Source organism: Eretmochelys imbricata, chromosome 21 (genome assembly GCF_965152235.1).
Source record: "Eretmochelys imbricata isolate rEreImb1 chromosome 21, rEreImb1.hap1, whole genome shotgun sequence".
Taxonomy (NCBI): domain Eukaryota; kingdom Metazoa; phylum Chordata; order Testudines; family Cheloniidae; genus Eretmochelys; species Eretmochelys imbricata.
The window spans coordinates 8,839,650-8,862,086 of record NC_135592.1 but is presented as its reverse complement, the minus strand read 5'-3'; the positions used below and the strand labels follow the sequence as shown (position 1 = coordinate 8,862,086).

The window sequence follows — 22,437 nt, the reverse complement described above, 5'->3', positions numbered from 1 at the left end:
CCAGTTTTTCTCTTAATCCAGTGTATGCTTTTCCCTTCACCATCCTCTTTGGCTCCTCCCCATCTCTTCTTTATACCTTCTCCCATGTGAGCCCTACTGATACTTTGCGCTCCCTCCTTCAAACTCGCTTCCTCTCCAGTGTCCTTCAGGAACAATGCACTTCATGGACAATGACATGGCAAATTAGCCCACAGCTGAGGAATCAGTCAAACTCTGGATCCCTCACCTGTGAGCCATGTCTGAACAACGTCACCTGCATTGGGTTGGGCTGTAAATTCTGGGCTAGGGATTAGAAAGGAAGAGACAGTTATTGTTTTTGTTGCTGTTCGGAGTATAAGAACCTGGCTAAAGAGATCTCTTTGTATACAGGGCCGTGCCCTGCTCAGGCACTCAAAAAAGAGAGACATAATCTGACTCAGGGGAAAATTCAGATGCTTCAACTTTTTTTAAAAATTATTTTATTGCAACATCATATGCTCTCATCTGGTTTTCCCAGCACTGGGATTGCTGCAGATGGATAGTTCAAACAATTTTATTTTTAAATTAACTCATTAATATATATATATATATTTTTCCTTTTATACAAACAGCCCCCAACCATCATGTAATTTCTATCCCCTCCTAACTTTAATAGCTAGCAGAAGTCAGTGGCAGACAGCTTTCCTTTTTGGCAAATCAGGCTAAGCACGATGGGAGGATGGGTGGAAGGAAAAAGCAGCCTGATAAACAAGACTGTTTCCAGTGGCAGCCTAGGAGGGAGTTTTTCCCCCCTCTCCTCCCTGGAGGGCGACATAGTCACAGAGTAACACACCATCAGTGCCCAGAAATCAACGTAAGCAGCAATGTCTACCTCCCATCCTAGCAGACAAGAGTCCAGCTGGCTTCTGCCCTTTAATAAAATAGTAATCTGTAAAAGTCTCTCTGATCAAAGCAGCATTTTTTTTAAACTTTTTAAAAAACTAAAACAGGAACAACAACAACAACAAAAATCTTTTCTCCATCCATAAGTGCTTGGAAGTATTGATGGCCTATTTTGTGTGTGTGGTGTGTGTGTGTGTGATCTATAAAAACACTCTATATTTATTTGCCCCCTCTCTTGCCCTCACCCTCCTGCTTTTTATTTTTCCAGTTGGATTTGAGACCTTTTGGAGGAGTTCATAGAAATTTAGGACTATAGCAGCACATTCAGTATATACTTAAAAATAAGAGTGGTGTCTGAACTAACTCATCTCCCCGTGGGAGCCCTGGTGGCACAGCGAATTGATGGAGGTATGTGGAAGGATGCTAAAGGCACTGTTTGGGAAGGGGGGGGAAATACACCTCAGTTTCCTGCCAGGAAGTTGCAAATCATCTTCCATTTCTTCTTCCTTTGTCTAAGCAATTGGTTAACGCCTCTTGGGAGAATGGCACAGTGCAAAGGTGGTTTAAGGTAGTTCACGTGCAGTGAGGACAATTCCAATCCTGCACCCAGTGAGCCTCACACTAAAGGTCTCCTTCTTCCCAGGTACCAGCTCTTAAGACTTACCCCAAATCAGGGAGCACTTGCACAAAGCAAGCACAAAAAACAAAAAGCCAGACCCTTGTTCTCCCTGTTAACAATGACAGAAGCAACCCTGCTATTCCCTGCCAGGAGGAGAAACCCAACCAGCCTGGTGTTGAGCAGTGAGGAGATGGATTCACCCACTCCTTTTCCTCCATGTGGCTCCCCCTCAACCCATCTTCTCAGCCCAAAACCAAGCCACCATGTTGTACTAGGGACTGAGGGCTGCTCCACGGCAGGAGGCATTGGGTAAATGTTTCTTCACCACAGAAGCCAAGGTAATAAAAGAGCTAGCCCTTAACGTGCGTAAAGTGCGCACACGGAAGGGTTAGCTGTGGTTGAGGCCAAGGTTCCCTAGGAGACAGCAAACGGCAATGGTGCACCAACTATGTTTCAGACAAACAAACTGAAAAACTCTTTAAAACTGAAGTTAGGCTCTTTCACCCCCTCCCCAGATATATTTTAATCCCTGCCCCCCACAAAAAGTCCCCCCCCCCCATCTGGTGAGGCAGGTTAACAGTGTGGACAGCAAACTACTGCCAGATGCCGACCTGCTTGAGCCTCCTCTTGAGAGGTCATCACCACCTATCCTCTCACCCCCCCTCTGATGTTACTGGGCTGATGGGTGGACAGCTGATGGGTCCTTGCTGCCTCTCAGGTGAGTGGACCGAGTCCCTGGTGTGTTTCAGACGGACAGAATTAGTGGGCAGCAGGTTCCACAAGGTCTCTCCCCTTCCACTGTGAGGTCCTGTTCTCATGGGGCTGGGTGACTATGGGGAAGGGGGGTTCATCACAGGTTGATGTCTGTGACGTCTGTAGGCGTGCTGGTCATGCTGACGTCCTGGTTGGCCGGGTAGTCTGGAGTCTTGCTGGAGCTGTATTCCTGCTGGGGTTGGGAAGCCTGTTTCAGGCTCTCGGCTAAGGCTGCCTCAATCTGCTCCTGACACGCTTTCAGGCAATCCTGCGAGAGAGGAAAGAAACAAGACCAGAGGCTTCAATTCCACTCTGCCTCTCGGAAATCAGAGAGCCCTGCTGATGTCTCTAAACAGGTGCGGGGCTATATTTCACGCCCGAGCATCTAAATGGCTGGACGGGGCTTAGTCCTAGACACAGCGTCTCCAATTTTTTTTATCTGAGTTTATTCTTTAAGCCCCTTCTAAGACAATGCTCTGCAATGACTCCACCTCTTCTCCCCACTCTACTGGATTCTCATGAAGGTCCCTACGGAGGGGTGCAGGTTGTTCTGGAGCATTGGGAGAGGTTGGAAAGGCAATTTCCCTAGGCATGATCCCTTCTTCAGCTCCACAATATCATGGCTTTTCCTACTTTTGTTTCCTCTCTTATTGGAAGTAAACAGCTTCTGCACTGTTATTTACCTATATTAATAACACGGAGCAAGGACCTGTGTCAGACTGCACACACATTAGCCTAAACGCACAGAGAAGTTTTTCAATACTTCCAAGAGAAGCTTGTTTCTTTAGTCACCTGGGCCTTTCAGCAAGTGCACACATACTCACTCTCTCTCCCATTTGTCCTCCTTCAGAGCTCTCAGTCTCTGACGGGGCTGCCTAAGTTCTTGTAGAGCCCCAAATCACCACGGTATCTGGCACCTTCTGGGGAGTTAAATTAAACCCCCAGTTTTTGGTCCTTCATTTCGGACAGAGGACCAAGCTGTGCTGTGTGGGGGAAATTAGTAAAGTGAGGAACATTGGGGAACAGTTTTCAACTTAACTCCACGCCTTCTTTCTGTGAAAGCTAGACCCAGACTTCTCAGACTCCAGTCAGCTATCCCAATCCAAGGGTCTCATGCAAAGCTCTCAGTTTTTGCAGAGGACATTAACACATTTAGGATGCAGGTACATCTACATGATGAAGTATGCTCCTCACTAGGCTCTTACACTTTCTATACCATCAGAGAGCTTCATCTCATTTTCCCTAGATTCTTCATGCACTGGGAGCCCAATACTGCGTCTCCTAGCAACACTGTCCAGGATCCTAGGTCCAATGCATTGCTTGGTGCAAGGGAAATGCCCAGCCTCAGGGAAACATTGAAGCAAGAATGATTTTAATTAGCAGAGCCTGGCAAGTATGGAAGACAATCCCCCTAGAGCCTCTGCAGGGTGAGGAAACTCCTCCAGTTTGACACTAGATTGCAAGTGACTCACCAGAGTGCTGCACAAGATGCAGCGGAATCTGGGACCTCCTGCATCTATAAAGGGCAGAGGTTGCCCTCTGCCCCCAGTTTCTGATGAGGGATGGTGGCATTTTGCACATGCGAGAGCTGGGGTTCTGGCCAGAGCCCGGCTGGACTCTGGGCCGTCTCTGTTCACAGGATTGTGTCATACATAGAACCTCTTACCAGGAATCCACAACTGGTTCTTAGAAACTGACAGAGGATGTGGCAAGCAAAAATAGCAACACCCACCTCCCCTTCCCCAAGTCATTTCCAGTAAGCATAGCCTCTAGCCTTCTACCCGCAGCAACGAGGCGAAAAGAGCTGTACACGGGGCCCCAGCAACAGCCATTCTAAACCCCCTCTTGGCCAGTTCCCTGCTGTGTTAGACCCAGGGCAGGAGAAGGAGAGGGGACAGCCGGCAGGCCACGTCTATGGGCTGCAGGGGCAGGGGATAGACAAGGAGACCCTGGTTTGAGTTCAGCCCAGGTCGGCAGTAACCAGAAGCTGCCACTGTTGGATGGCCTCTCTGAATTCAGCGGCTAGGTCTACTAGGAACCGAGACAGAGGTCTGTGTCTCATAAAAGCCACCACTGCAACCTGCCCCGTTGCGGGTGATTTCGGCAGAGATGCTATGGACTGTCTAGGCATCGAGAGGGAGCTCTCCTCTGGCTCTCTGGAGGGGCCTTGCACGCTGGCTGAGTATGCTGTGGGACGCTTGCCCTGCCCCTTGCCCCTGCAATACCTGTTGTGTAAAGGAGCCCAGAATCTAGGGCTGTCACCTTCCACCAGATGCCTCTTTAAAAAATGAGGTATGGTCCCATGCCTTACAGGGAAGGGGGAGGAGGACTCTATCCCCAGGGAGACAGGCAGGTTAATGCTGCACCCTCCTATTCAAACCTTGGATGGGGCACGTTTATCAGAGAGCAAAGACTTGTTAAGTAGTAAACGGGATCCCTCGGTGATCATACGCTTAAGATAAAATCATTAAGGATTAACAAACCTATTCGATGCTTGAGGCCCTGAGTCCTTACGGCCCAGATACCCCTGGCAGGAATTTATCAGCCTGGTACCAGAGGCAGAACAGAGCAATGCAGCACAGCCTGCAGAATGCTAAGTCCTTGCATGTCCTTAATGCCTCTGCACCACCGCCAGCATTCATGAATTAAGCCTTAAGGGTTCAGGGAAGGAGGTTATCATCATCCTCTATTTAAGGAGTGGAGACGCTGAGTCACGGGAAGGGGAAGAGACCTGGCCAAGCTCAGGGACTGAATCAGTGGCGGAGTCGGGGCCCAGGAACCCAAGCTTGGAATCCTTCCCCCATGTTCCACCCACTAGAACTCCAGTGGAAGTAGCCCAAAGAAAGGTTACTGCAGCTAGAGAGGACATGGCTGTCTCTTGGGATAGAGACCAACTTTTTGCTCTTTGTCTGTACAGCACCTAGCACAATGGGGTCTTAGTCCAGGAAGGGGGCTTCTAGGTACTGCAGTAATACAAAGAATAAATAACAACAGCCGAAGCTCAGGAGATGGGCCCTGAAGACAGGACTGGCATGGAGAAGTTGGAGTGAAGCTGAAGGAAACGGGGAGGGGGTTGGGAGAAAAGACTGCACTGAGCGCACACGCCGATGGGGTTACATAAGGGGAGGCAGCCTAGTAACAGCTCTGGGTCTCGGCGACTCCAGTGCCCTCTAATCTTTCCTTTGTGTTCCCCCTCGCAGGCCTTTGAAATCTTCCCTGCTTCCCACCTGTTCTCCTCCGCCAGCTCCAATTAACTCTGCTCCCAGGGCAGCATTCAGCCGCTGCCCCATTCACTGAAGCAGCTTGCGAGCAGCTGGCTGCAGGCAATTCAAAGTTACTTTTTAAAGGCTCAAACAAAAACCGCTGAGCAAATAAAGTGAGCCCCCCCCCAGCCCTCCTCTGACAATGCTAGGCTGTGATTATCCCTCTCCTGGCTCCAGTACAGCCCCAAACCTCCCAATTCCCCAGAGCGGCTATTGGGGGAGGGTAACGAACTCCGCGCCAGAGTTCAAGCATTCTGTGCCTGGGCAGACGCCGAAATCAAAGGGGCTCCCGAGGTCCAGTGCTCAGAGCAAGGGATGACTGAAGACAGGGAACTGAACCATCCTAGTTCAAGCCCCCCACCTGCTCCCCAAAAGGTGCTGAGGGTCGAGTTCCCCTCACTCCTGCCTTACGGCTCCTTGCGCATCCACCTTTGATCACGAGTCCCGGAATGGCAAGCCGCTTCTGGCTCCCTACCCGCCCACGCTTAGAGCAGCAGCAATCGGACACTGGGCAAGGTTAGCAGCTGCCGAGCCTGTTTTCCCCCAGCACCGTCAACCCAATCCCGTTAACACCTGTCCGCTCAGGTGAGCGGGTGCCTCCCTTTGTGCCTGCTTTTCAAAGGCTTCCTGCACGCCCCCCATCATGCGGGACAAAAGGAGAAAGCGATCCGGGCCATCGTACGACCGGGCAGTGGGGGAACAGACCTCGGCACGCAGCAGCCACGCACCCCGCTGCATGCTATGAACTGGAATAGTACCTCGGGCTAGCGTAGTTACGCTCTGGAAAAGGCAGGAGAGGAGCGGCATCTTTAACGCTTCCTTCCAGGGCATCCCTGCCAGTGACTGCTGGCCAGTGAAGATTCACAGCCCCTTGTGCCTACCTAGCCCTGGCAAGGGCCAGCACTATTTGTATTACTAATTATTTGTATTATGGTAGCATCTTGGTGCCCCGGTCACGGCCCTGGCCCCCACTGTGCTAGGCGTTGTACAGACTCAGGCCAAAAAGCCAGTCTCTGCCTAGCTTCAGCCACAGCTTTCTGAGCCAACACGGTGCGTGGAGAAGATACGTTCAGTCTAAGGACAGCAGCTGGGGAGGAGAGGATGGGGCTGACGAGATGGCAGGCATATACAGCAGTCTGCAGGAGGCCACACTGCCGCCCCTCCCAGCATTGTAATTCCGGCAGCAAGGAGAGAAGGAGCAGACGGTGGGAGGCTGAAGCAGCCCTGAAGGAGGGGAAACCAGATGCTCGGGGAGAGACTGGGGACTCCAATAACAAAAACACTCAAAGGGTTACCACAGTCTGGACATTTGGGTGATATAGTGTAGTCAGCATCCCTTCCATGACTGCTTAGTCCAGGCCAGGACGAAGGGAGACCTGGCGTGAGGACACTAGGCAGCATAGACCAAGTTAGTCTGGGAGCTAGAGAGAACCACAGGGTCTGCCTGTGTCCAGCAGCCTCAGTGAAGAATCCCATTTCGTTCCATGACGGCCAAGCCCTGTCCCTTCTCTACTTTGAGGGTCACTTATGGGGGGCGGGCAGCAACCCCTATATCTGAAGCTGGAGAATAAAGGAGACCTAGACCCCAAACCTGACTGTGAGAAAGAGAACTATCCCTCCCTCCCTGCAGAATGAGACTTCAGGCCTGGGCACTGAAGCCCTGTAACACTTCTTGGCTTGAGCAGCTACTTCTCCCATCCCTGCCTGGCCATTCCTGATGACACAGGTTTCTCTCCCCAACGTATGTATGCAGCCTCTCCTCTGCCTTAAGCCCCAGCCCATGCACCTCTGCTGGGAGACTAGGAATAAGCACAAATGCCTTGGGACCTTCTAGATCTAGCTTAATCCAACTACCCAACAGGGTGAAGGTGACAGACTTTCCTTGGCATAATCGCTTAGCCCCTGTGCTGCCTTCTCACTTAGATTCCAACTCTTTACCCCCAAACAGATTCCTGGTGGTCTCCCCATCCCAGAACAGCAACATCCAGTGGTCTGATCAGCTTGGCAGTGCCTGGGCAGAGATAATAAATACTATTTTGCATTATAAAACACCTTCCAGCTAATAATCCCCAGGCCCTTTACATAGGTGGGCGAGCAGCATTCTGGTGTCCATTTTACAGATGAGGAAACTCAGGCACAGAGAGGGGAACTGAAATGCCCAAGGACACGCAGTGAATCCAGTAACCGAATCCTCAGTCCCCTGACTCCCAGACCTCTGTGCTGCACTTCCCCCAAACCAGTACTTACCACCTCTGTGCCAGTAATGCTGGCCAGCAGCTCCGTGAGTGCCTCGCCGGAGAAAGAGTTAGCCGAGACAGACAGGCCGTGAATCGCTGCGCCAATGCTGCCCGTTGCAATCATGGACGGAGGGTACATAGCAAAGGTGTAATCTACAAACCCAGGCAGGGAAAGGAGTAAGGAGTGTTAGCAAGGATCCTCGTGAATGTGGCTGCGTCCTCCAGCAACCTTGTCAAACTAACAAGTGGCGCAGTCCAAGACAGGAAGAGGCATGGCTTACAGTGGTGCAGTAGATAGGACTAGGAAACAAGGGGTAAAACTAAGGGCTTGTCTACACAGGGAAGTTATTCCACAATAAGGTTGGGTGTGAATTAAAGTGCTATAGCTATTCTGGAGTAAGACTCCGTGTAGACAAGCCCTAAGCAAAGGAAAGCGTAGCCTGAATGTCAGGAATGCACTGAGATCTCAGCTCCGCGGGGGAAGTGCTGGAAACCGCATTGCTTGGGTGGTTAGATCTAGACTGGAGAGCACCCAGAAGGGAGTGATGCTGCACTGGCCTGGGAAACCCCAACAAGCCTTTGCCATCTCTAACTTTTGGAATCTGACATTAAAACTCTGGCCTAGAGCCAAGGGGCCAGGTGGTGGGGGACGCTCAGGAGTGGTGTGTTTGTGCCGTTCTCGCCACTTGAGAGGCCCAGCTGGGTGGTAAGAGCAGACGCTGACCACAGGCAAAATGGTAACTTTAGCAGACAGCTGACTGCACCATGCCAGGCTTTAGCCATTGTAATAATATTCACATTGGGGCTTTGCCCTTCTGTGGCAGCTTCCAGCCGAGGGTCTCGAGGCAATTTACAAACATTAGTGCGCTCAGCCTTGCAACCCCATGTATTATCATCCCCAGTTTTTCAGACCGGGAGATGAACTCACTGAGAGGTTAAGGGCCTTGATTTCCCCAGCAGATGTGGGTGCTGAGCCTCTCTGGAAATCAGGCCCCAAGTGACTTGCTCAGCAAGTCAGAATGGCAGACGCAGGAATCAGAACCAGGTTACCTGGCTCCCAGTCCTGTGATGTAACCACCAGCCCGCCCTTGTTGCTTGCTCTAGCCTGGCCGGCCCCAATGAGACAGCTCTGCTGCCCCCAGCACAACAAGCAGCCCCGTACCTGTGGCACACAAGGCGATGAAGGTCTGTGCGTGCTTCTTCACCAACTCTACCTTTTCCATGGGCAGCGGGAGCCGATGGAGGATGTGAACCAAGAAGTCATTCGCTATCACCGACACCAGGTCCCACTTTAGCTTCTCAAGGACGAGAACCTCACAGTCCTGAGCAGGGGACAGAGCAAGTGTTACACAAACAGGTCAGACTTTTCTGTACAGAAAGTGCTTTGCTACAGAGAGAGTTAGCGAGAGCCAAGAGCGTGAGAGCACGGTGCTTGGGGAGGAGCCAGCCCCGCGGCACACCATCCATGCTGCAGTGCTATGAGGCAGGACAGAAAGAGGGGAAGCAAAGTTCCTGCCAGGGGGACTCATCTCCCCCCAGTCTGACTGGGGGACAAATCCATGCCTGCACTGATGCACAGCCTTGCGTAGGGATCAAGAGAGGAAGCAACAGGCCTCTCCTCTATTTAACTAGCACTAAAGGCTTCCTTAACTTGCAAACCTGCTGCAATAACCCCTCTGGGACAGTGCAGAATAAGCAGGGTGTAGGCACCCCCTGGCCACTCCCCCTCTCCGTTCCCAAAATGTCTCCCTGAAGTAGGGGAACAGAGATGGGTACACCTCCTCTGTGCTTGCTGGAGACGCCCCTGGCTTATGACTGTGCAGCCTGAAGGGGCTATCGGGCACGGATGAGTTCTGCACCTAAGAAAGGTCACAGCAGTTTACAAGGGACGGCCCTGAATATTCCAGCAGTGGATGCAGTTTACATGCTTACAACAGCGAGGCACAGAATGAGTGTGCAGCTAAACCAAGCCAACCTACGGGCCAAATTGCACAGTCCTCACTCAACCTAACCTCCCATTGATGGTAATAGGTGTCTGCCAGAGTAAAAAAATCACAGAATTCACCCTGGAGCATGAACCTTAATACCCTCCATCTATAACCACTTTACGGTTGGACCGTATATACTGACTGCTTCACAGACTAATGAAATGCAGCCACCTCTAGGTTGGAGCACTGAAGCCATTCTATAACCGCGACACTATGTGATGCATTTCTTGTTTTAGAAAAGGAAGAGTAACTTTTCCAACGGCATCTACAGGGATGTTTAACTGGGGGATTACGTTAGAATTTGGCTACAATGCCAAGCTTAGTATCCAGTATTACTGGGGAACAGGGCACTGGGGTCTTTAGTGACAACAAACGGTCAGGATGCCTACTTACAGCACCTCCAACAGTACCATGCCCCCTAGCACCAGGCTGGGTCACTGGCTCACTACCAACTCGTAAAGAAGAGCATAACCCAGTCACCACCCCACTTCCTTCAACACCTTTCCAGAAGGGTCTCTTGTCCAACAAACTTGACCCCACTTGGCTCAAAAGACCTGGTGAGACCCCAGCGTGAGGCGGGATGACAGGTCTGCTGCAAGAGCAACTTTTAAACATGGAAGGACTAGAAAACAGACAGAATGACAGGGACCCTTTCGAACACGAGCCTGCAGCATTTCTATAGCTCCTTCCACAAGGTGAGCTCAAAGCACTTTACGGACTCTGGGCTTGATCCCTAGAGGTGCCGTGCCCTAGCACGCCCGTTGATTTCAGCTGGAGTGGCAGCTGCTTGCCCTCTCTCAGGATCATGCCAATGGAGCTTCCAAAGAGCCCCCTGAGCCTTATTCCCACTTCAGAGGGGGAAAGCGAGGCACAAAGAGGTCAAGCGGCTTGCTCGAGATCACACAGCAAGTCTGTGGCAGAGCCAGGAATAGAATCCAGGATCTCCTGTAGCCAATAGGTGTCACTTCCTCCTTTTGTTAAAAAACAAAATAAAAAACAAAACAAAACTAGCCCTTTCATTCCATGGCCACCTCAACAGGAAAGATGACCTATACAATGGGGAGAATAGCACTGCCCGGCCCCACAGGGGAGTTGTGAAGACAGGTATATTAAAGCTTGTGTGAAGCACTCCGATATTACTGGGATGGAGGCCATGTAAGTGCAACAAATAAAGTGGTGTCTCTACCTCTTGACATCACTTGGCCTTAACTAGGTCACTTGATTTCAGAGTGTAGTTCCCATTACCAGAAGTCCCATTATCTTTAAATGGAAATAGATTACAGGGTTGATTTTGCCCCCCCAGAGAAACTGACAGGGCAGCCAATTCTGCCAGGATAAGCAGTTTTGAAGAAGTGAGATTGATTTTTCAGAAGGATCTGGCTTAGCTTATTTAAAAGCAAAAAAAAAACAAAAAAACCAAAAACCCCACCTTTCCTCCTTACACAACAGTACCAGTTCTGAGTTGTTAAACAACAGCATTGCTCAACCTGTTTTGAATTGCCCACTGGGCAGAACGCATGGTATCATCACTGTGTGGCTACAAGGCCATTTCCTGCCAGTGGATGGCATTTTGCTAGAATCAGGGTTGTTTTAGGGTGTTGGGTCCCCATCCCTCCTGGCCCCAGATGGGTTTCCTGGTCTTTTATACTGACCAGCTTACTTTCCACCTTCGCAGCACATAAGAACAGCATCTACCCAACAACCTATACACTCTTCAATTAAATGCAGTGAGGAAAAGCAAGGAGCAAGTAGAAGACTGATTGTAAACCACAGGTCTTGAAGATCACAGGAAAAGGTCATTTGGGATGCACCATATTACAGGAGAATATAGAACAGACATCAGGCTTGGCTACAGACAGGGGAGTCTGAGCTGCTGAAGAAGACTAGCAAGAGGACCCAGAAACAGACCTCTGCTGGAGAGCCCAGGGATCGGGAATGGGATACAGAGCTCTTCCTAATTAGGACACAGCCTCGGGCAGTCCTGACTGAAAGTTGTTACCACCTGATGGCTGCCTGCCTGTGTGAAATGAGATTGCCGAGGCTCAATCCAAGTCTTTGGGAATCGGGGTTCGAATCCCTTTGTTGCCAATGTCACCGGGAAGGCTGACGTACTGAAGCGAACACTCCCTTTTGCCCCGATATGTAGACTGTCCAGGTCAGGCCCAAAGGCCTCTTTGTGGGGTTGGGGCACTGATGGGAAAGCAAGCATGGCTACTGCTCAGTTTTGCTCTGTGGCTAATAAGATAAGCTTTAGTCAAACAAGTTATTGGGCTTACCACAAGAGTTACTGGATGAAATTCTCTGGCCTGTGTTACCCAGGAGGTCAGACTAGATGATCTAATGGTCCCTTCTGGCCATAAACTCTATGACTCTACTAACAGGAGACTGAAGCCTCAAAGGTTGTCAGTCTGGGACCTCCCACCCAGCACCGAAGAGACACAAGACATACCAACCGCGAACAAGAGACAGAGGGAGCCTGTCCCAACTGCAGGAAATGTTTGGCAGAAGATCATCCCCTTTCACCTACAAGGAAAAACTGAAGCCCAGCTGAGAAAGCTGGCGGCCCATGGGAGCTCACCCTGGACACACCAGGCCAGGCTTAGAGTGTGTGGAGGGTTATTTCCCCCCTGCAGCACTGACACTGATCTGGTTTTATTACCTGTCTGGGTGACTCAATCTGTCCTTTCACGAAAGACAAAGCAGCCGCTCTTCCCAGGGTATGCAGGGAGGCTCAAAACAGTCTTGGAGCTACAGATTCTCAGCACCTCAAAGGATCATTCTCATGGAAGCTTTGCGCCACCCTGTCCAATAAAAACTTCTCGCTACTCTCTCTGCCCCCCACCCTCCCTCCCTGGCTTCCAGCTTTGAACTGCGTGTCAGAATTTCTTAATCACTAGAAGAAGCACAACAAAAGGCTGTACCAGAGAGGAGAGCAGCACACCAAAGCGACAGTGTTCTCAAGATCACAAACATCCTTTTCCTGGAGTTTCCTTGGCATCTAATTGGCTTGCTCCGAATGGTTAAAAAAAAATTAAAAATAGGAAATTATCCTTTGTTTCTTTAGACTGCAGCGTTTATCATCGCTCTGGAGAGCCATCAACACTTCCCAGCTAGCTCGGCATTTTCTCTGTACTGAGAGAAAGTCAGGTCCCAGTCCTGCAGGATACTCAGTGTGCAGAACACCCCTCCACTTGGCTGGGATTTCTATGCATGGAGAGCACACACAATCAGGTTCTTCACCAGCAAATCTGCTCTCTTGATCTCTCCCCACTGCATCCAGTACTGGTTTTAGTAATGCAGCTTCCACTGTGCGTTACCTCCCCTTCTCCTGTCAAGATGACACCAAAATGTGGTTCTACTCTGAAACATAGCCTCAAGGGACCCTGTGTTTAACATGTCTCAGTGATTTCTAGCTCAAGTGCTTACGTGTATAAAGATGTTTTTACTGTTTTGCAGCCCTGCAAACTCAACCTGGATCTGAGAGTCAAGCTGGGTCCTTTCCTTCTTGTAGATCTTCATTCTCAATAAAGATGCTGCAGGTCAAATTTTACCCTCAGAAATACCTGTGCAACCTCACTGCCTTCGATGAGTTTGCATTAGTTTAAATGACTGGACTTTAGGAAGCAATTCTGTTCAAGACGCCCAAGGAGGAATGGAAGCCGGCTCACTTTCCCGTCACTCTGCTGGCTCTGCAGGAGTAATGGGAGATGAAGTTCATGCTAATTTTTGTCACTACAGTCAGCAGAGCTGATGAGCAGCAAGGTGCCACTGTAAATTCACTTTTCACAGCAGACTGGCACTTTATATTAGAAACAGCAGATTTGAGCAGCTCCGACCTCCTTCCTCTACGTTCGTTCGGCTGACTCAAGAAGTGAGTGGGAAGAAACTCCAAAGCTGCAGTTGGTCACCTAGCCTACTTAGCAACAGATGCAGAATTACTGAAATGAGCAGCATGTGAAAGTCCATTTGCAAATAGGAAACTCTGGTTAACTCTTTGTGTCTGTCTCCTGTGAAGGATTGGAGCTCAGGCTCCAGTGTATAGTAAAGGCTGGAACAATTTCTGCCCCCTTCCAACTCCCGAACAGAACGGTCACATCAGTTGCACCCAAGAATTAAGCAAAACTTGCCTGATCTGCTTTCCTTGGAAATGCTCTGCCAAGAGCAGTCATCACTTCCCACAGTCTACTGCTGTCTCTCTTTCCCTATCTCTACCTACCATGGGCTGCTGGCACAATTCATTGTGTTATCTGTCTAAGGGCACCCTCCTGCTTGGGAGCTTAAGTGGAGGATGCTTGGCACCCTGCAGAACTGGACCCTTCAATCTAAGCTCCTCTAAGAGAGGAACCTGCCTTTCCATAGGTCTCTAGAGCACTCGAGCTATACAGAATAACTCTCCCCCAGCAATGGCCGTATTTTCAAGGGCTTAGCCTGGAGAACTGGGGACAGATTTTTAGAAGAGCTCTGCACCCAATGTGCTGGGCTCTTCTGAAAATCTGGCCACTTATTTTGATGCCTAAATGGGTACTGAGCCCGTTTGAATTCTGACCACAACTGCCTTGCCGTCAGGAAGTCAGACATACTAAAGGTCAAAGCCCAGGAGTGTGCCGTACCAGATAGCAGGTCCTGAGTGGTCTTTGAAGATGGCAGCTGGAGAAAAGCATCAGTGAATGGGACTCTGGGAAGAGGGAAGGAGGAAGAAAAGTCAATGCTGCCACCTACGTTGGAGAATCAGCAGAGATGCCGGTAAGGTCTTTTGCTTGAGACACTTGCATTGATTTTGCAAGGCTGGAGCAGCAGGAGCTGGGATGGTCAGGACAAAAGCAAGACTCCAGCTTTACGGCAAAGACATTGGCAACCCATTGGCAATTTCTTCCCTCCCACACCATGCGCTTTAGGCTAACAGCCCAAGTGAAACTGCCTTGGGCTGCAACAGCACAAGTCATCTTCATTCTCATCTCCCTTCTGCTGCCCTGCAAAGAGCACATGGGTTATGCACAAACCGTTAACACCTCTGAAACCTCAGGGCAACCAAGATGCCAGGAAGCACCATTACTATATTGGAAGCCAAAACTATAATCTCTTTATTACCATGGTCTCCAATACCTAGGGATTGGGGGTTTCTTAGAGGACGAGATAACAGGACAGCTAATAAATGAACCAGGTCCTACCAAGCCAATGGACGGTATGACTTGCTGACAATAGCTGCTCCCTCCAACCATCTTGTGGCTAAGTACCATCCTGCACATGCAAGAAAAGCCTCTAGCCTTGTGGTTTAATGAAAAAAAGAAAGATGGTTAGATAACGCCCTTTGACGGAAACCCAACTTCCTCCAAGTGGACAAGTCCTTCATTTGCATCATTTCCTTCTGCCAAGAATAACTTAATCAAGATTTTGTTTTAATTTATCCTTTTTAGAACTCCAAGCTTGAGCCAGGCATCCTCTCCAAGAGGAGGAAGTGAACCCGCTGGGAAAGTGAGCCAGCTTCCCTTACAAGAGCCCAGGAGAGTGCGCCGGAAGCACAGATTTGTGTTAAGAGGCCAGGATGTATCCATTGTCCGAACCGTGATGAAGAAGCTCTCCTTCCCCTCCCTACCCACTCTCACTGCAATGTTGTGAAAGAAGAGAAGTCGATAACATTATTAGCACACAGGAGGAAAGCAGCAGCTTTCTCTGGTTTTGTAAGCAGAGCATTAACTCTGTCACATCCCAACACAAATGCAAACCTCACTAGTTCCATCCAAGGTTATCCTGGGGAGTTTGTAATCCTTCTTAGGTCGTGGAGCCTATGACCCAGTAAGAGGGGATAAGAGTGGTAAGTCATACTACTGTCTGTTCCCAGCTGGGCTACAGAGAGTTTACCAAGAGCAGGACTGGAGTGACTTTCAGATCACAGCCTTATAGGTGTCTTCTTTCCCAATGACCTTCAAAGACAAAGCCCTTCTCCAGGCCCGCAACTGCTCTGGTCTACCTGCTGCCCCTAACCACAGTGCAACTCACCTTCTGCTCAATCTCCTCGAAAACAAACAAGTTAACCCCAATTACTAGAGAGACAACTGCCCCTGGAGCTCCACGCTAGTGTGTGGGAGGCTCCACTCTTTTGGCCATGGACACATGAATGAGAAGCCCATCTTTAGCACCATAAGGCAGGATGCTTGGCGCCAAGGGTGAAACCGTTCTTGCTCATCTCAGCTGGGCATTGACACTGAAGCCTATTGGTGAAAATGTAAATGTCAGCACTCTTCACTATTTCACAAAAGGAAGTACTCGGATATTATGGTGATGAGTGGTAATACAAGAACTTAGATGACAGACAGAAAGGAGAGGTACAGTCGTATGAAGAGCCACACGATCCACTGAGCGCGGTGTCTCATTTTGGTGTCACAAATAGGTGGAGCTTGGGTTGTGGGAGGCACCTGGCAGAGTACCACTACTTATTCTCCCCCGACAATATAACCGTGTGTGTGTGTGTGTGTGTGTGTGTAAAAGAGAGAGAGAGTGTGTGTGTGTATTTAGACACATCTTACCCAAGATTCTTTGCTTACAAACCCTTGAAATGGCTCCAGGTGTGGAGCCCTGAGCATTTCGGTTTAAGAAGAAAGGAAAACTTCAAGCTTGGTGCCTCTTTCACAGCCCAAGCACGCCCAGAACTACCTGCCATTTTGGCCCTCCCTAACTGAGCTTTCAAAGAGTAACGCCAGTTACACACGAAGCCAGAACAATTTCATTTAAAAAAACCCAAACCCACAGCCAAAAATCAAAATGATTTTATTTTGCACTTCAAGGCAGCTGAACCAACCTGAACATTGTTCAAGACTGGTGTCTGGTGGCAATCAGTCCAAATTTCTCAGCGATCACAGAAATAACTGCAACGGACACTACCTAGCTTCCACGGCTTGGTGGGCTCAGAAGAGAGACGAAGGACTGCCTGGGCCATGAAGACTAAATCCCCACCTCCGCTCCAGCACTCAGGTCAGAAATGGAGATGAAGCAACATGTGGGAGAAAGCTTGCCTTGCTGCAGCCGAAGCACCTTCGGTCTCCAGGACTGGCAATTGGGCATCTTTCCCCAGCATTAAATCCAGACACGCAAACAGGCCATGGAATCGGAGCATTTTGACCTATCCATCCCATTCTCTCCTGTGGGCATGGGGGAAAACATCCTTCCCAGCTCTTCTTTTAAATGCACCCCACCCTCCCAGAACATAACTCGTGCCCCCGCTCCTGCTCAGGTGCTCGGCCTGCTGCCCCTGCAGCTGCCCCAACCTTTGCAGGCCCAGGTGTGAATGGAAACTGAATCTGTCTCTCTGCCAGATGGCAATCCCCATCATTACCACAGGCCCACACACACACACACACACACACACACCAGCCTCTAATTTGGAAGCTGATCCAAAAATGAACTCCAGGCACATACCTCCCTCTATAATCCATGGGATTTACACACATGGAATATATTCAAGAATCAGGAAGTGCTGCAAGGGGTGAAGATTTATTTACAGTAGAGTTTTCATGCCCAGCATGACCCTCCTCTACAGCAGCACAGGCAAAGAGCTGCATTCCAACCATGGGGCCAACTCCACAGTCACAATGTGCACCTGCAACTCCTGTGGACAGCCGTACCTGGCCATCACATATGGCAGAATCCACCTACTCTGGTTGCGAGCATCCTCCACCCGTGTTACCGAAGCAATAGCAATCCTCCATATATCTCAGGGGAAGTCGCATGGAGGTGAAGGGAACTTCCCCCAATCCTCATTTGCATGATAATAAAAAAAGTTCTCCAATAACGAGAAATGTCTATCAGCTCCCCCCTGAAAGTTTAGTGGGTCCACTCCCCACCCCTGGGACGAATCATTATTACATCATTTCACCACCCCCACTCCTCAAAAATAACCTAACCAGCAGATGACTAACCCTAGGAAATTCTGTTTGACAAACCGTCCAAAGGGATGTTTGTTACACTGAAGTCAGGTGGTGGTTCCCTCTTGAAGGTCACATGTTCCAACATGGCTGAAGCCCTTTCACATTCCTCCCCCATTGACTGAGCTCCACCAAGAAGACTCCACCCCATGGGACACCCAGGCAGCAATGGAGTTAAGTGAATAAGTCCTAGTGCCACCTGAGACCTTGTAAAAATGGCTTCACTTCGTTCCCATTGCACTATTCCTGTCCTCCCACACACGATCCCAAACGGCAGCAAGTCCATGACACTTCCCTAAATCATTCCCAGCCCCCTCTACAGCACCTACCACCTTGGTCTCTGAGCACCAAGGACTGTGGTCTCCCGGTGGGCAGGCATCTAGGTCACAAAAGCCCCCCCATCACTACTGGCCCCCCTGTGGGCAGTCTCAGAAGAAAGACCAAGGGTGAGAGGACATGGAAACTAAACTCCTCTCATCCCCAGAGATGAAATGCCTCCTGGTTTGGGCAGATAGGCATATTGATAGGACCTTCCCCATCCACTGCCTTTTGCAGTACCTGTTCTGTGAATAAGGGCCTTTGATCTCTCCAGGGCTGTTGATCCAGAGCTATTAAAGCCCCAACATGGGACACAGTGAATTTCAATGATGGGGATGTGTATTTAACACAGGTAATGTTTTGTATAACCTCAGTATCATGATTGTGCTGATCAGAGTAATCAATGGGGAGTAATACCAGGGCTGCATGAGGCCAAGGCAGAGGTGGCGGGTCTAAGTGAGGGGTGCAGTTCTACTTCTCCAAAACGTAGTGTGTTCACTTGGGCAAGGAAGCAGAGAGGCTATTTGCGGAACATGGGGGAAGGCACTTGGGGAAACAGGGGAAGGAAGACAGAAGGAGCCACAGGGCAGGTATGTCACCAAGCAGCAGCAGCATGTAGAGGATGAGAGAGCTCGGGAGTGGGGTGAAAGGCTCTATTAGGCAGCGTGGGGAGGTTACCAAGAGTTGCTGTGGTGTGATGGAATTGTCTGTGTAAATGCAGAGTTTCTCCACAGTCAGGGGCATGGTCTCTCGCAGCTTGGAAGCCAGGAGCATGCAGACAGCCCCCAGAAGCTGCAAGTGACTTTTTCGAGTAGGGACCGAAGACAGGTAGCGATCCACGTAGTTCATGGCCAAGGGGAAGACCTCCTCTTCGCACTTCTGCTCCTCACACACCTGATGAAAGCCAACAGAAGAAACGAAGTGTTTTAAATGCAGGACTCCTCACTTCTTGTCCATATCAGGACTTCAAAACTACTAGTTATTGCGGAGTTTGGCACTTCTGTGGAGCCTTTCGTCTGGTGCTCTCAAAGCACTATTGGCCTTAAGAGCCAAATTCTCTGCTGGTGTAACTCCACCACGTCACCAGCAGAGAATTTGGCCCAATGTCCTACAACTTGCCTCACCTTCCCCTGGGAGGTAGGGAAAATAGTAAAATGGGTATAATGGAGCACAGAGAGGTTAAAGACCAAAATCTTCTAAAATGTCCACTGATTTTGAGTGCCTCTGTTTCTGATTCCCCAACTTCAAGCATCTAGGTCTTAATGACCAGATGTGCTGATCACTTTCTGCTCTCCTTGAATGGGGGTGCTCAGCACCTCTGAAAAAAATCAGTCCCATTGTGGCTACAGCTGGCCACCCAAAAACTAAGGCACCAAGAATCAGTGCCACTTTTGAACACTCTGGGCTAAGTGACTTGCCCAACATCACAAAAAGAGTCACCAGCAGGGCCAGGGATAGAACCCGAGTTCAAACTCCTGGCTCCTCTCCTCTATCTACACCACACTTATGACAGGCATACACAGAATCCAGGAGTCCTGAATTTCAGTCCCTTGTTCTAGTCCCTCAAGTATGCTATTAATACACCGGCCATATTTATTTCCTTGTTTTAACAGAACTACAAAAATATTGAGGTTTCCCCTTGTGCTATAGCAAAGATCACCCTTCTCTTTCAAACTGTAACTTTGCCTCCCTATGTACTCTCTACCCACATAAAACCACATGCCAGAGACTTTCTCCTTTAAAAAAAAAAAATAGACTCACTTCTCATTTCACAGATTTAATTTTGGCTGCATTCCCCCTCTCCCTCATTTAAAACAAAAAACGAAAGATTAGCGTTTAGAACTAAATCCGGCTGCCACTGAAGTCAATGGAAGTTGTGCCACCGACTGCAATACGACCTACATTTGGTCTTAACTCAAATCCTATTAAACCGCACCCCTAGGAAATCCCAGTAATACAGCTTCTAACGTTACTTTGGGCTCCTTCAACTCCTACCGAGTTCAGGGTCTTGCAGGATCAGGCCCCAGAGCAGCTTTTAGCCAAGTAACTATCTCAGAAAGCACATTTAAGACAGAGGATAATTTAAAAAGTTGGAATCGGCATGTGCTTAAAAATGGAAACGGGCAGTTTGTTGCGACAGCCGGTGGGGTGGAGAGATCGACAGACTGAATTCAATCCAGATTCTGTTTCTTCCTCGTGTAATTTCATTTTCCTCTGAGTCTAGACTATTCACTGCTTGATCATTTATGAAAAGAGACGGAGACATCTCAGATATTGTCCTCATTAAGTTGTTTAATGCTGAAGATTGCATTCCTTTTAATTCAGTGGAGTGGGAGGTTGTGATGTTTTTCTAACCAGGCTCTCTCTTACAGCTGCATTGGAACCCCAGCTCTCTAGACTGACAGTTTTGGGGACTGGGGTAAGACAGATGGGAACCCTAGAGGAAAAAGCACACACTGCCAGGGCATGGAAGAGAGCATGCTGTCTGGGTGGGGGTGGCCCTCTCAGTGCAGAAGGAAATGCTGCAATTCCCCATATGCAGAGGGGGGAAATCATGCTCCCAAGCACCCCAGGGCTATCACCACTACAAAAACTCGGGGGGAGGGAGGCCTCTTTCAAATGCCCTCTTATCCCACTATTCCCCCTGCCTAACCATCCCCCCCCTCCACAAAAGATTGACCACCAGACCCCTCCCACCACAGACTGAACCCCCACAAACCACAGGCCTCTCTCCCTGCCCCATCAGACTCTCTCCTTTGGAACTCATCCTGCAGCAAGCGACGCCCCCCATGCACCCCTCCCAAGCTTCCCCCCACCCAACTGACACAGATCCCCCAAACCGAATGACCTCCCCACCAAAAAAAAAAAAAAATCTCCCCCCCCCAATTGCCCCCACCACTAGGTGACCCCACTACATCCTCTCCTGCATTCACACTCCAGTGAGATCGGGGTGGGGCTCTCTCTCCCCCACACCCAGCCCCTTTCGCCTGCCGGAGCCGGGCAGCCGGTGTCTGCGGTGGGGACAAAGGAGGTGTTGGCTGGATTTGGAGGGAGTGTGGTGGTGGTGGGCGGGGGAGGTAGGACCCGGGTTGGGGGGGGGGGCCGGGGGTCCCGTACCTCCAGCATCCAAAAAGCCAGCATCTTCCGCATGTACGGCTTGATCTCCTTCTGCACGCAGTGGAAGTAGGAGACCCGGGGGCTATAGCGCTCCTCCTGGCTCAGCAGGTTCTGCAGCACCCGCCGGTCCCGCAGCAGCTGGAGGTCCCGCTCCGCCCTGGGCACACGCGGGGGGCCCTCCGCGCACAGCAGCTCCATGGGCCTGGATCCCGGGGGGGCGGTGGGAGAACTGGGGGGGGGGGGTTGGGGGGGATGCAGCCGGGACACGGCTCGCAGGGGCGGGAGCCGGCGGCAAGGCGGGGGCGCTCCCAGCCGGGGAGCGGGGCGAGCACGCAGCACCGACCCCAGCCAGCGGCCGCTTTGCCCCGCGCTCCCGGCCGCACTGACAGCGCCGGGGCCCCGGGTAACAGTTTTTAGAACGTCGGGAAGTGAAGGGGCGGGGCCGCCGGCGGGCCCCGCCCCGCCGGAGGAGGGGGGAAAGGAGAGGGGCCCGGAGTGGAAGCCCCCTGGCTCCCATGGTGGGCTAGGCGGCTGCCCTGCTGCAGGAGACTGTGTCCCCGCCCATACGCTCTAGACTGGGGGAAAAAAAAGTGAGATTCCCCCTCCCACAATTTTCCTTTTTGCAACCACTGCACTGGAAAGCCACGTCCCCCCCCTCCTAACCCCCCAAATCCCCTCCTCCCCTCTGATTTCATGGTCTCTTGCTACTTACTGCAGCTACTCCCCAGCCAGTGGAAAGGGGCACTGACTTTTCACTCCACCCACTGGACACAAGCTCACCCATGGCAGCCTTGCAAAGACCTAGGGTGACTAGATAGCAAGTGTGAAAAATCAGGTTCGGTGTGGGGTAATAGGCGCCTATATGATAGAATATCAGGGTTGGAAGGGACCTCAGGAGGTCATCTAGTCCAACCCCCAGCTCAAAGCATGACCAACGCCAACTAAATCATCCCAGCCAGGGCTTTGTTAAGCCTGACCTTAAAAAGCTCTAAGGAAGGAGATTCCACCACCACCCTAGGTAACCCATTCCAGTGTTTCACCACCCTTCTAGTGAAAAAGTTGTCCCTGATATCCAACCTAAACCTCCCCCACTGCAACTTGAGACCATTACTCCTTGTTCTGTCATCTGCCACAACTGAGAACAGTCTAGATCCATCCTCTTTGGAATCCCCCTTTCAGCTAGTTGAAAGCAGCCATCAAATCCCCCCCTCATTCTTGTCTTCTGCAGACTAATAAATATAAGACAAAGCCTCGGGTATCGGGACTGTCCCTATAAAATCGGGACATCTGGTCACTCTACGAAGATCCTGCATCGAGACATCAATCGCTTCGATACCTCATCATGCTGCAGTGATGCTTGGC

The 22,437-nt window shown here is 50.4% G+C and overlaps 1 protein-coding gene across 1 annotated transcript; it reads right to left on the bottom strand.

The window, feature by feature from the left end:
• Positions 1–432: 432 nt before the first annotated feature.
• Positions 433–21,439, bottom strand: CCND3 (cyclin D3). Its single transcript, XM_077839029.1, has 5 exons — positions 21,076–21,439; positions 18,637–18,852; positions 8,896–9,055; positions 7,744–7,886; positions 433–2,501 (listed from the first exon to the last, which is right to left on the bottom strand). The coding sequence occupies exons 1-5, from the start codon at positions 21,271–21,273 to the stop codon at positions 2,331–2,333; spliced, it is 888 nt and encodes a 295-aa protein (XP_077695155.1). The 5' UTR covers positions 21,274–21,439; the 3' UTR covers positions 433–2,330.
• Between the last annotated feature and the right edge of the window lie 998 nt (positions 21,440–22,437).